At 42.8% G+C, this 14,325-nt stretch overlaps 1 protein-coding gene across 1 annotated transcript in view; it reads right to left on the reverse strand.

Moving 5' to 3' along the window:
* Positions 1-14,088, reverse strand: part of SLC25A36 (solute carrier family 25 member 36) — a 30,309-nt gene extending 16,221 nt beyond the window's left edge. The window contains exons 1-3 of the mRNA XM_042041772.1: positions 13,867-14,088; positions 4,467-4,637; positions 560-637 (exon numbers count right to left, since the gene is read on the reverse strand). Of these exons, the coding sequence (XP_041897706.1) occupies positions 560-637; positions 4,467-4,637; positions 13,867-13,907 (290 nt within the window). The 5' untranslated portion in view covers positions 13,908-14,088. The remainder of the gene's footprint in view (positions 1-559; positions 638-4,466; positions 4,638-13,866) is intronic.
* Positions 14,089-14,325: the final 237 nt, after the last annotated feature.

Below are 14,325 nucleotides of genomic sequence, written 5' to 3' on the forward strand. Positions count from 1 at the left end.
CACTGCCCCAGTACCCTTTGGAGCCCAGCCCACTGCTGGATCTGCTTTCTCTGGGACAGCTGGTGAGTCATCATACCCAATGTCTCAACCTTTCTGAAGTTTCAGAACAGGCTTTCTCCTCCTGCAGGGGAGCACCAGGCAGTGCTTCACCAGAACTCAGAAAGGAAGACCCAGTGTTTTGAGGATACAGTCACATAATTGCTTCCTGAAGATGAAGGATTAACTGAAAGCTAAGTATACCTTTGTATTTTCCAAGATCCAAACTTGTAGTTTACATGTGCAATTCCTTATAAATTTTTCTTTTTAACTGGACAAAACTCTGCACAAGGGATAGTACACAACAGTAAATACTACTACAGTAGCACATAGTATAAGAAATGCTGAGACAGCTGGAGGTCTGGAGTACATAAATGGCTCAATTCCTCAGGCAAAAAGTTATCCCAGGAACCAAAGGTTACCTGCTGCCAATTAAGTATTTACAACTGCAGATGCAAGACTTTTTTCAAATAAACCTTAAATCCCTTAATGTATTTCATTTATTGTGCATATCCGTACTCACCTGGAAGGTGCAACACCAACTAAATTAGGACCCAGCCCTCTGAATAGAGATCGAGGGCCTTCATTTTGCAAGATCATCCTAGAAAACAAAAAGACAATACTGGAACATTCACAGCAAAATTAAGGAATGTACTAACCACCAAAACTATATCGTGTGAAAAGCTTTCATAGTAACTGATATTAATACAGTGCTGACCATAAAAAACATTAGTCATTTCCTAGAATCAGCATAAAAAAATTACATTATTGCTCAACATACCATGAAAACCATACACTAAATGCAGGAGTAAGACTTAACATCTCAATACAGGTTTAACTTACGTATAGGAACACATACATGCATGGAGTTGTCTGTTAGGAAGTTAAAGAAAGCCTCCTTGAATCTGGGACAAGATACAAAGCATGGAAATGTTCCCATTCATGTAGGTTGTAGATTGCTCAGGAAACAAAAATACTTTTTTCTACACTACATTCCTTTCACCACTCTTCAGCTCCCAATGCTTGTGATCTTTTTTGAGTGGGAGGGCCAGAGAACAAAGGGCAAGAGAAGGAGAGGAAAGAGACTTCAGAAGTTCAGTTTCACTGAGTCATTGCTGTCCAAGAGCCACTCTGGAAGATGTTGCTCTACTGCTCATGACACCCAGCCAAGGACACCTTTCGCAATTTATTATCTCTTCTCAAAAAGAGAGAGACCTCAACATGGCTTTGCATGTGCTACCCCACTGTGATTCCACAGGGTTCCCAACAGTTCCATGGCAGAAGTTTGCATCTGTATCTGTAAGGCTGCTTTCCTTCATGTTCTGGTTTTCTCATACCCATAAATTACCGAAATCCACTAAGTATTCAACTAGTAGCCCATTCTTAGCATTTTCTTTAAGGCATGGTGATTATTTTGCCTGTAGTAAAAGGAAGTTGAAAACTTCAATGTGAAAAGTGGCCCTTGCTAGAGGCTGGCAGGTATTTCCTCCTATTCCTCTGAACTGCTGCCTGTGTGCTCCTATCCAAGCACTGCTGCTGGGCTGTGGAGCCAGTGGTTTTTTGCTTTCTGACTTGTCCCAGAGAAGACAAACCTTACCTGTCCACACAAGGTAATTCACTGATAGTAACTGAGACAAGAGTGCAACCCATGCAGAGTCACAGCCACAGTACAGTCCTCACATCTCCTATACCATGTCTACTATGAGCACAGCTCAGAAAAGACTGCTTGGGTGGCAGCAGGGTATAACCTTCCCCATTTGTGGAATTTACAGAGAAGCAGGGATACAAGCAGTGAGTTGAGACCTCAAATAAGGCATTATTAGTCCTTTAGTTTTGCAATATGGATCCCATGTAGTTGTGGATTTTAGGAAGAGTTGAAGACCTTTATGCAGCAAGGTACCCTGGCACAGCAAGGGACTATGCATTAATATTCAGTTTTAGTGAAATCAATCTGCCCCACAATCTAGATGCTAATCACTGGTATTTTACAAAGTATGGCAGGACATGGGAAGAGCAGCAAGGACTACCTGCATCCCATTACTGCAAATTGCTCTAGCAATTACTTTAGAACCAGATTTAAAGTTAAGAATTAGCTACATTCCCAGATGCTGCAAAACAGAACCCTGTGCTTATTGATTTAGAAGCATTGGCCAATGCACACAAATAGGTCTCCTGTATATTTCTTCTTCAAAGAGCCATGCAGGTTAATGACAAGTCAATTACTCAATAAAGCAAACTACCCTTGTATAAATGGCCATTTTGTTTGGAATTTACTACGAGAACAAACAAGTGAAAGCAATCTATAGCACTGAAGGAGATTCCAAGCCTATTCTGACTTCCAGCAGCTGATTCACAATTGCTCTGCTGCTAAATCAAACTGAAAGTTTGCCTTTACTTTCACTAAGCAAAGATAAAACAGTGGTTCTGCAGTTACCACTGCTATTTAGGAATACTGACATATAAGGCATCCAGCAACATTCCAGCTTTCTGTCCATAACAAGTAGCTATCATTTCACTATGTGAGCAGCATTGCTCCACAGCAGTAATTGGAATATTGAGCGCATACTCAAAGACACCTTGGAAATACAAATAACTTGGACCTTGTTTTTGTCATCCTGAAAGCATTTTCATGCCTTGCAATGCTGAACCCAATTAACATGATCTGTGTTCACTTAAACCACTACTTAAAACTCACTACCACCACATCATGTGTTACACATGTATATATGCACATATAGCTATACATGTATTCAAAGCAGCAGGAATCTCAGTGTCTTAGAAACATAGGAATGAAGTGTACCAGGTCTATTTGCTTCTTTTGGATCTACAGTCCCAGAATTTGACAGAGAGCAAAGAGCTAAAGAGAGGTTGCAACAGACAGGATTATATTGGAGGTAGCTACTGACGCTCTTTTCCATTCACAGACACCAGCTGGAGAAGTGCCAGAGGCTGCACTGAAAATAAGACACAAACTTTTACATTAAAGAGCAGATCCCAGAGCCTGCACTTGTTTACTGAAAGCAGTTAAGGGCAAATCCATGGTTGGAAGAGCAGGACAAGTGCCCCATACGACCTCAACTGACCTTCTTATGTCACATGGAGAGCCTGCACTGGGAGGCTGGTGAGATTTCCATTAGCAAGACCTCAGGTTTAAATTGTGCAAGATGAATGATGAGAATATGGAATATGAAACGCAACACATATCTAAGAACAAAAGAATTTGCTTTGGTTGCCAATCAATAGAGTCACCTGTTATTCTGAGTTTGTTTCCTGACAGAGATGCCTTTGAAGTCACCTCCACTGATGCTTTAGATGCAGAAATGATTCTACAGCAATCAGTTCACTGAAATTCTGACATAATTTGCCTGATTCATGCTGCTTTTAGACTGAATAATGTGAGCCTTGGAGCACTGCACTGAATTTGCTATGACACAACCACACTCTGACAACTATGAGTCAAAAAATATCAAGTGACAGTAAGGGCATGACAGTGACAAAGGAATCCAGTTTTATTTCCCCACTAAACAGCCCTAGTACCTTAAACAAGAGTAACCATGTCCTGCACCTATGTATTTTTATTGTCACAGTCCATTGCCATGTCACTTGGTATTTTTTCACATTTACTGTATTTAAAGAACTTGAAACCCAGAATTTGTCAAGATTCAACCAATTTTCTAATGCAAGAAGCAGTAGCAGGTCCTTCCTGGAAGAAATTTCCCCTCCTCCCCAAATACTGAAGGTACCTCCCCTCCTCCTAACTGGTGAGCCCGAGCCCCCCAGGGTGAAGTGAACCCTTCCTGTGGGCATTACAAGCAGTTTAACTGTGACCTTACAACTTTCCTGCTGGCTCCTGAACTACACAAGCACTGCCAGCAAGGAGAGGAGAGGCAGCCGTCATTCAGTAAGGCACTACACAAACAAGACATCCCAGATCATTGCAAAAGCTGACCTTAGCTATTTCTTACTAGCTCTAAAAGAGTATTACTAATCACACATCCACCAGAACACATTCAAAGGCATAAAATGTGTGGGTGGTGAAAGCTGAAAGAGACTAAAAGGCTGAGTTAATTTTAATTGCCTCCACATTTGGTTACTTCTATGATTTGGACACAAATAGTTAAAAAAGTCTTATACTAACACTTTTTCAGAATGAACATGAGAGTCTGGCATGTAAATGTTACAATGTTTCCAGCACGCAGTTAGGAGCTGAGTTGTACAAGGTAAATCTGCTCTGGCTACTTGGAAGATAAAAGCTCAAGCATGAAGGACATTTGAAAATTTGGAAACAGTTAAAAGGCAAAATATGGGAAGTCATCTCCTAGTAACATCACAACACATGTAAGAGTCAATCTTTCACACAGATTTGTTCAGCACACCTGTCCTCCTCCCTCCCCAAAATGAACCCAAACCTTTGTGCCAGCTACACTCACTTCAGACAGTGGAGAGGTCCAGGAGAAACTCTGGTTACTCGGTTGACGGTAGCACCATTCACAGTGTTGAGATGAACTTCAGATATGTAGAGAGTCACAGAGGAGGACTGCAGTCGTGTTTTTACAACTTCCAGTGGACATGTCAGAATTGCACCAACAGTACCTCCACATCTGCAAAGGTAAATAGGATCGCCACATTTTTAACTGCAAAGTAACTGAAGGGTACCTTCACATAGAACGGACATTATACTCAACACAGTCACACTGCAAAGGTGAAGAACCAACAGGAACGTGTGTCACAATGACAGTTATTTGCCCTTGAAGGCAAGTAAACTGTTAAGTCAGTTTGTAAACCCCACAACTTAAAGTGAAAATTTAAACAGAACAAAAAGTAGTCAAGGTACATAACTTTTGGTACATGCTGTTCAAGTCAGTTCTGGAAAGTAGCTCAGTAGCTTAAATGTTTAACTTCTTATGGTAAATTTTAACTTTTTTTTTTTAATGTTTAGTGTGCTCCTGACCACAAACAAGGTGCCAAAAATCCTTAAGGGCAGAAGAGGTTTATGCACTATGCACACAGGGCTACATGTAAAAACTGGTAAAAATCTGTGGTGTGGCAATTTAACACCATCTTCAAAAGCCCGACTGCATTTCAGTCCTTGTACCATGAAAGCAGCGGCTGTGCAAGTGCTTCCTGAGCTCTGCCCATTTCAGAAAGACAGACCAGGTACTGTAGAGTAGAACCTGCAAGGCCAGAAGAGCTCACACGGCTGACCAGGTGAAGAGTTGCAGGGTTTGCTTCAGTCTGCCTCTCGTTCTGAGAGCGAGCCAAGGCAAGCTGTGCACAGCTTGTGCTGACAGAGCAGTTCCTGCCATTCTGCTCGAGCACAGCGCAGCCAGGAACACGCTGCCCTGCACAGCTCTGCTCAGAGCCTTCCTAGGCTTCCCCAGAACACAGTGATTAATATCTACATTCTTAGCTGTGCAACTAGAGCCTCAGAGGGAAAAATAGCAAATCTACAAATTCTGAGTTCCAAGACTCAGTCTCTTGAACACTTTCAGAGATCGGTATTCTTAACATTGCTAAACACCCTTCTTAAAACTATGGCCAGGACACTATCTCCTTTAAAAAACAAACTAACTAACTAAAAATCCAACCCAAGGAAGCAAACCTAGATTTCAATTCAGGTATTAATGCTAACTACAGCTCAGTTTGAAATGCACTAACACATAAATACAATTTGTACTAAATTCAAAGGGCAAAGCATTTGCTTCCCTAATAAATATAATAACATATATATATAATGAGAAGAAGTGCTTGATTCTGACAAGATAGTTATCAGCTATTTTTTTTTTGTAACACAAGAAGCTCAAACACCCCCAAACCCTTTAATAAGCTGTAAGCCTGTTCAAGTCTTTTTAAAATGTTTTCCAAAATGCAACAGAGAGTTCAGTCCAAAGTAGGGGTAACAGCTAAGACTCAAGATCTCCTATAAATTTTAATAGGAGGGTAGCCTGACAACTCTCTTCTACCATAGGGAATACAAAAAATATAGCACTACACCCTACAAACCTAATCTGTTTGTATGAAGTGAACTGAGAGTAGAGCTGCCAAGCAGAAGTTTGATGATGTTCACTTAACACTCCATTTAAACACAGTGACCTAGAGGTACCCCATTACTAAGCCTAAAGGCATCTTGCCCATCCCTAACTCCAACATTAGACTGAAGTCTATTCTCTTCCAAGGTTTAATTGGGGAAAGATAATGAGTTTCTTTGCCAGTCTGGAAAAAAGTGTTATCACAGGAAGACAAAAGACAGTCCTTCAGTATGTGCCGCACACATGTGGTTACAGCCTCACACAGACCTTAGAGCAACCTGCTCTGAATGAACAATTCACTTGTTTCTAACAGTAAGTTACATATAAACTTATTTTAAAATTAGAGTTGCAGAAAGAGAGAGTAGATGTGCTAATATTTATTTCAGCCAGGGTTGGAAGTAGCAGGAGCATGTAACATGTTAAGGCTCCTTATGAACAGCATGTGAGAAGTACAGGTAGATCAGCTCCCAAAACAATTTGACATGAAGCTGCTGAAGCTCTAAAGCTCTGAGACAGACAAAGTTGTCTGTGTTTCCTGCAGTTCAAAACAGACTCCACCCCATAGTAACGTGCCTATGCAGGCAATGTAGGAAGTGGGCTTCAGAGTTTATCTCCTTTCTTGCAATCCTTACATTTCTGTTCCCCTTGAGCTTACCCTCTTGAAAACATTTCTGCGTTTCATTTTGGACAGGTTACACAAGAACTTGTTTTCAAGCAATACTAATCACAAGAGAAAGTACATGGTATGATTTATATTAATGAGATAAATGCTATGAAGTGGGGAAGAAATAAGGACAAAAAACTTGACCTGCATTCTTGAACAGGGCTTGGAGTTTGGAGCCCTTAAGTTCCCTCCAGCTACATCAGAGCAGAAAAATTTTCTAAAGTTGAAGATTAATGCTGACCTGGATGCTCCCCTACACCACACCCAAATCACAAGGGATGCCTGACTGCAACACTTCTGCCAGACATCCACTGTAGATGGGTCACACGTCCTTCACTCAGCAATGGATTACTTGGGAAGAGGGCTGATACACAGCTACTCTGTGGTTGCTCTTTGTAACTTTGGCTACAGCAGGCACTGGTCAGTGACAGCCAGCAGATGTAACAGCAGCCAGCACTATGATCACATGCATCATAAGCTCTCTTTAAGAGCCTTTTCCTGCACCACATTCTGCCATTAGAGTAATTTCAAATAATCAGCACCCTTGGCAGTTTCTTGCTGTTGTGCTTCTTTGGTTAGCCTTCTCTTAAACAATTTAAGATGTCTTGACTAATCCCAAGAATATTTTTAATGCTTTCCACTATTGATAGTTTTAACTAAACTTCTGTCCCACATCTTCAAGACCTCAAGTTGCTAGTTAAAATTGCTGAAGAAAGCTGAGAAGTTTTACAGTGCTATGTGGTTCTGTAATTCAAGTCTTGGCAAAATTCCCAATTTCTACTTCTGTCAAAGTAATATGTGACTTTCCCAGCTCCCAAAAAGCCCCATATAATAGACAAAACATCTGAAACTGAAGGAGTAAAAGAAATATCTTGATATGTTGAGGAACCAGAACTTTCTCCACGGCCACAAGATCCACTGAGTTTGAATTAAACTACTAAATGAAGGCATAATTCAGTAACTACCCTGACTTGTCTACTTCACTTGACCTTTAAGATAAAGACCACAAGGCTTGACAAAAATCTGTTTATGAAAAACTGTCAGTAAACAGAGCTTGTGGGTAAACAAAGAAGAGAAACAATTCAAGAATATGCACACTGTACAAATAAGCATAGCAGCTGTTCTGTCACCAGCATCAATGACAGTGTATTTTACTTAGAAATGTATTTCCAGCTTTGCTTATTTAACACACTACGGGGAATACCATCAGAGACAGCTATGTTTTTGTCCTCAAGTCCTTGCAGGCCATTAACAGCCAGCCACCAGCTCCAGCCTACAACAAGTGCTCTATAAATCGCCAGCAGACTGCTGCCACTTTTCCTGCTACCCTCCTCACTGGCTCAAATTAAGGGGAGTATTTTTAGCTTGTGGCTTAACACACATTAGGAACTAGAACAGTTCAGAAAAACTTTATTTAAACAGTTTGAAGAATATGAGATTTCTTCTCCTGGAAAATGCAGGTGAGATTTTGTAAACTACTTCAGAAATTTCGACTACCTAAAACCACTCTGGGCTTGAGTCTCTCCAGCCATGCATGCACCAGGCCCCAACAAGTGTGACTTGCAGGAACACTTACTAATCTGTAGCTTTTTCTCCAGGATTAAATGAATTTCACCTGGTAGTGTACATAGGTGAGCGAATACACTCCTGCTGACACAGTACAAATGGGAAGTGAAGAATGGCAAGACCTGAGACACTCCTGTGTCTGAGTGCTTACTGCAGTTTCCAGTGAATGCTGTTCAGAAGACCAGTTGCTCATCTTATCTAAAATGTGACATTCGCCTCTCATCAATGTTTACTACAAGCCTTCTTCAGCTTTACCAAGTGAGTATTAAAAAAAGCTTGCGAAGCTGACTTTCATCAGAAACATCTGATCATAAAAGGCTACAAGAATCCACCTGCAGGGTCCAAGTAATTTGAAGGGCAGAAAAGCAGAGATCAGTAGGTAAATCCACAGAAATAAACACTCTGGTTAAAAAAGGAAGACCAAAATCCCACTACTATTAACACAGTCAAGTTAAAAAAATTAAAATTTCAACTTGAGCCTTCTTGTATAGTTTAAGAGACGTCATACTCAGTGAAACAAGATAAATGGACATCACAAGATGCAGTTACCCTCTGCAGGATCATGACAGACTTAAAAGAAAAACAATAAAACTAAGAACAGTTGTCTACTTGACATCTCTTGGACTGAAGAATCTAGGAAGATGGCAATGTTCTCCTAAACTAAGGAAGACATTTCTCCTCCAAAAGCATCCATTAAAAAAGAAAAAAAAAAAAAAACAAAAAACCAAAACAACACAAAAGAAACCCCAACCACCCACAACACATTTAATTTCATCCCAAATGTCGATTTAGAAGACCATCACCTCACTTGTTTAACAGAAACAAACCTGGAACTATCAGGCTTTAAATTCTGCTAACAGTTCAACAGATACAGCTCTGACAACCACTGTCCTCAGACAGACCTGCATTATTTGTGTGACACTCCAAGGAAAGAAATATGCACATGCTTCAAAAACCTAAACCTGTTCAGCCTTCACATCCCAAGTTCTCCTTCCAGACATGGCTACACAAGAAAGTCTTCTCTTATTATTGCAAGGTGAAGGTATCTGCTAAGGAGTCACCGCCCTTGTCCAGAGCAGCTGAGTATCTTCTACTGGTACCTTTCAGCCCGGCAAGTACCACCAGAGACAGCTCTAGCATGAATGAGGGTCTCAAATTCAGCCACTGGACTGTCTAGAAATGCTCTAAAGCACACTAATATTTCAAATGCCAGTGCAGGCTGACTTAGAACTGAAACTGTCATTGCACATTTTCTTAAATTCCTTGAGATAATGATGTATTTTACAAAAACAAAAGCCATGGCTGCCTAGTGCTAGTTTCAGATTCACCTTTCACAGTATTTGTAACCACAGCCTCAAAGACTTAAAGATAACCCTTGACCCTGTTATCTTAGGTCTACATTCATTCATGTATTTTACCAGTTACTTATCTTTCCTGTACAAAAATGAAACTTTCATGCAAACACTGGCTGTCAAAAGACACAGCAAGAAACCTGAGCTCAAAACTCTGTCAAAAAAAGAAGAAAATTATCCAAACAACTTGGAATCAGAGCACCTTTCTATCTCTTCATCACTTACTGCAAATTCAGGTCCCAAGTCTATCAGCAGTTTCATGAGCTGTCTTAAACCAGAGTAACTTCCACATCAACAAAGTTGCAGCTTTGTATATTAATTTTACTGTATCTGTCTTTAGAGAGTTTAGAAGGGCTTTAGCAAGTACAGCTTTCAAAAACAGCATTCATTAATCCTGAATTTTCAGGGTTTTCCTGTTATTATACTGTTCAACTTGAGTACTAGCAGCCAAAAACCTTTACCCACCTTACTCATCAATTATGTTTCTTTGTTGAAACTTAGAAAGTGTAAGTTAAGCTCACATCCTTAAACTACAAATACTAATCAAACTTGCTATTTCTAATTAACAGTGTAAAAATAAAATTGCCCTGGATGTGCTGCCACACAGAAACTTACAAGTGAAAACAGGAAAGCCACCACCACAGGATCAAGCATCACTGGGTTCCATTATTCAAAACAAATATCAACATGAACAGTGTAGCTTCTATTAGGAGCCAGGGTAAATAAATGTTTACAATAACATTTGTATTAAGCAAAAACAGCTCAAAGCATCTAGAAAGAAATATGAGAAAAATACCAGTGGCACAGTTTCTCAAGTAGTGACAGCAATTTTCATGCAATTTAGTAACCCCATGGAGCAACCCCAAGCTTTAAACAAACACCGTCTTGTTTCACACAAAAATGCATCTGAATATAAAAATAACCTCAAGTTTGGACAGAAGGGCATTAACCTCCTTCTCACTTGTTCTGAAACACATCCAGGGTTATGCCAGGAATGTATTTTAGGGCAGAGAGGAGCTGAGTGCTTAGCAACTCAGTTATGACTCAAGTGGCTGTTTTCTGAAAGGGAGTAAAAAAGCCCCAATCATCATAATATGTGTTACACATTATTAACTATCTTCTGAAATCAGAAAAAGCCCAAGGATCTTTAATCTTTACTTCATATATTTCAACAGTGTCTGATCTTGCTGAGAATTCAAACACTTACTTAAATACATTTTCTGCACCTTAACCATTTTAGCCACTGCAGGGATTTGCCAAGAACCTCTGTCAGACAGAGTGGTTACAATTACAGACCAATTTAAGACCATTCTATAATCAAAACAAATAAAGAGGCTCCTTCCTATACTTCCTCACACATTATATTAGAAAACAGCCAGATTTCTGCAAGAAAAGCCAAGAGTGAAGAAAAGAAGCAAACCTGAGACTATCCAACTGTGAACTCGGAAAAGCAGCTGTCCACCTCCTAACCCAATCCCCTCCTTTTGCTGAGGAAACAAGGCTCACACAAGTTCACTGCTCTGATGGAAGCTTGTATGATACAGAATTACTGTCAAACTTTCTGGAAATGAAGAATAAATCATGAAAACCTGAACACTATTTTTGTAGCCAACACCTGAATTTTCACTGGATGGCTGCAAGCCAGAACATCCAAAACATATTAATCTTTCCTATAAAGCAAAACATTAAGGTTTTCTACTACTTTTTTTAATGAGTCTCACAACTAGAAAAGCAACTATAACTTACTACTTGAACTAAAAATGTTAATTACATCCTATATTTCAATCATTACTTTTTAATTTAAGAATGGAGAGTGTTCAACTGCATCCTTGCTTTACAATAAAAGGACCTGAGTTTATATTACCAACATAATGTCTACAATGATAATAGCTGCTATTTGACTGTGTGGTGGAAAAAGAGAAGATACACAAAAAACCCCATACAGCCTAGGCAGCTACAGAGAGATCCCAGAATGGCCCCGCTTACATTACTAAGCCAGCAGTGTCATCTGTTAAAGTTTCATTACAGAAAGCAGGAACTGAAGAATGAACTTCAACATAAAAAAAAAAAAAAAAAAAAAAGCCAGCAGACAGAGATAATCATGTTGTTTCCATAGAGGCTCTGGTGCAACTTAAATGCAAACAAAGCTCCGTTCCTCTAAGTTTCACTGAAGACTAAAGATCACTCAGGTGATCTGTAGTGCACCATGCTTGCAAAGTCATGAGATGACCCCAAAAAACTCCTCTACTGCAAAATGTGACCAAATAGACAGTGCTAGCTTGGCTGAACTAAAGTTACAGGAAACATGTGGCTGGCACTCAACCTCTTCGTCACAGCATAACCCCTGACCCAGCTGGCCAGCACCTAACCATTGACCAGACTGCTCTGCAATAAATAGGAATCAGCAAGCTGAGCTGAGCAATCTTCATCTGGTCTTGAGTTTGAGGTTTGTAAACCTGTTTCTGACATAATGCACAATTCTGCCCAGTAATTTCCCCTGTGCAGAGCTGTCAAGCTGAAGGGCTACAATCAGGCACCACACCTTAGAGCTGGAAAGAACCCTTAGAGCTGGAAAGGACCTCCGGAAATCATATTGTCTAATGTCCCTGGCAGGGTCACCTGGAGCAGGTGACATAGGAACATGTCCAGGTGGGTTTGGAACGTCTCCAGAGGGGGAAACTACACAACCTCCCTGGGCAGCTGTTCCAGTGCTCCGCCACCCTCAATATAAAGAAGTTCTTCCTCATGTTGAGGTAAAACTTCTTGTGTTTCAGTTTGTGGCCTCTGCTCCTTGTCTTGTAGCTGGGTATCACTGAAAAAAGTCTGGCCCCATCCTCTTGGCACTTCTTTGAGATATTTGTACGCATCAATGAGATCCCCTCTCAGTCTTCTCCAAACTGGGCTAGAAAACAGGCCCAGCTCCTGCAGTTTGTTCTCATATCAGAGATCCTCCAGATCCCTCATCATATTTGTAGCCCTCTACCAGACCCTCTCCAGCAGCTCCCTATCCTGCTTGAGTTCCTGCTATTGCTTTTCTGAATGCTTACAAGGATGCAAAGTCTGAAGAAACCAGTACACATTACTGCATCTTGGGCCTCCTGCTGCATAACCACTCCCCTCTTAAACACGGTGCAAGAAATTAAGGGGATGACAAAGCCCCCCCACAGGCACTGGATCAGCTGCACAATGCTGCAAAGTGTGCCAAAAGCAGAGAAAGTACTCACATGTATCCAAGTCACTCAGACTTGCTCAGAATCAATACACTGTTCTGCCACCTCAAACACCTCAGTCCAGAAGCAGCACAGGAGCATAAAGGGAAATCACAGCTTCGAGCTCTCTCATGGGATGCAAGGTGTGTCCCCTGTCACTTCTGCATAGCCATGCTCACTACCCAAGCACACGTTTACAGTCAAGTCCACCAGGACCCCCAGCTTTCCCTTTGAAGCTGGGTGCCCTTCCCAACCTGCCCCTGGAAGGACCACAGGCTTCTGAAATACAGTTTTGAAACTTAAAAACATACATTTTGAAACTTCATTAGTAGCTGTAAAGGTAAAAAAGTTACTTCAAAACGAACTAAGGCTACATCTTTACTTCTGGGAACATTCTTCCCTCCTATTTCTTCTGCCTTTGTGGGTGGAGAGCTGTACGACCGTGCCAAAGCCCCACACGGAAGCGCAGCACATACCGGAGCGTTAAAATCCATTCCATGGATACAACGGCCCTTGGACACGAGCGTGACCAGCGGGGCATTCCCAGCCCGCGGAGCCGCCAGGGGAGTCCCGGCAGCCTCTCCGTACAGAGGGGTAGCCCCTGTACAGTGGGCCCTGCGTGTTTCTCCACGAAAACGCCAGATAAGGGACAAACCCGGGAACCGCAATCAGATGGAGCGGGCTGGTTTTACGCGAAGCCTCCACCCCGCCTCCCCAGGGGCCCGCGTTCCACCCGCGACACAACGCAACACCCGGGGCCGGGCCCGACCCCGCAGCGGGCCCGGAAGGGCCTCACGGCGGGAAGCAGAGTGAGGCCCCTTCTCTCCTCCCCGCGGCCCCGCGGGCACAGAGAGGCGAGGCAGCCCCTCACAGCCCCACCGAGATGTCCCCAGGCAGCCGCTCCAGGCCGCCGCCGCCCGCGCGCCCAGGCCAGCCAGCAGCGGGGCCAGACCCGCATCCCGGGGAGGAGGACGGGAAAGAGCACGAGCCGTTCCCGGGGCTGCACCTACCCGCCGGCAAAGAGATGCACCAGGGTGTCTCTTTGGCTCATCCTCGTCGCCTGCACCCGGGCGGGAGGAAAGAGGTGCCGGGCGCTTCCGCCCCACGCTCACAGCGCCGCTCTTGGCAGGGCTCAGCATAAATACGGGCGGGCCGGCTCCGCCTCCCGCTGCCGGCGGGGCTCCGCAGGCACACGGGCCACGGCTTCCTGTGAAGGAACGGGGGCCGGGCCGGGCTCCGCCTCCCGCTGCGGGCGGGGCTCCGCAGGCACACGGGCAGCGGCTTCCTGTGAGGGAAGGGGGCCGGGCCGGGCCGAGCCGGACCCGCCCCTCGCCGCGGCCGCTGCGGCACCTAGAGTGCGTGGCTATGAATATGCATAAAATGAATATGCAACGACCGCCCCGGAAAACCGATGCTGCTATTGGCTACGGAGGCGTGACGTCAGCGCAGGCACTGGGCCCACCTCGTGA

Source organism: Corvus kubaryi, unplaced genomic scaffold (assembly GCF_017639235.1).
Source record: "Corvus kubaryi isolate FWS band 111438036 unplaced genomic scaffold, C.kubaryi_AGA036_p1.0 37397, whole genome shotgun sequence".
Lineage (NCBI taxonomy): Eukaryota > Metazoa > Chordata > Aves > Passeriformes > Corvidae > Corvus > Corvus kubaryi.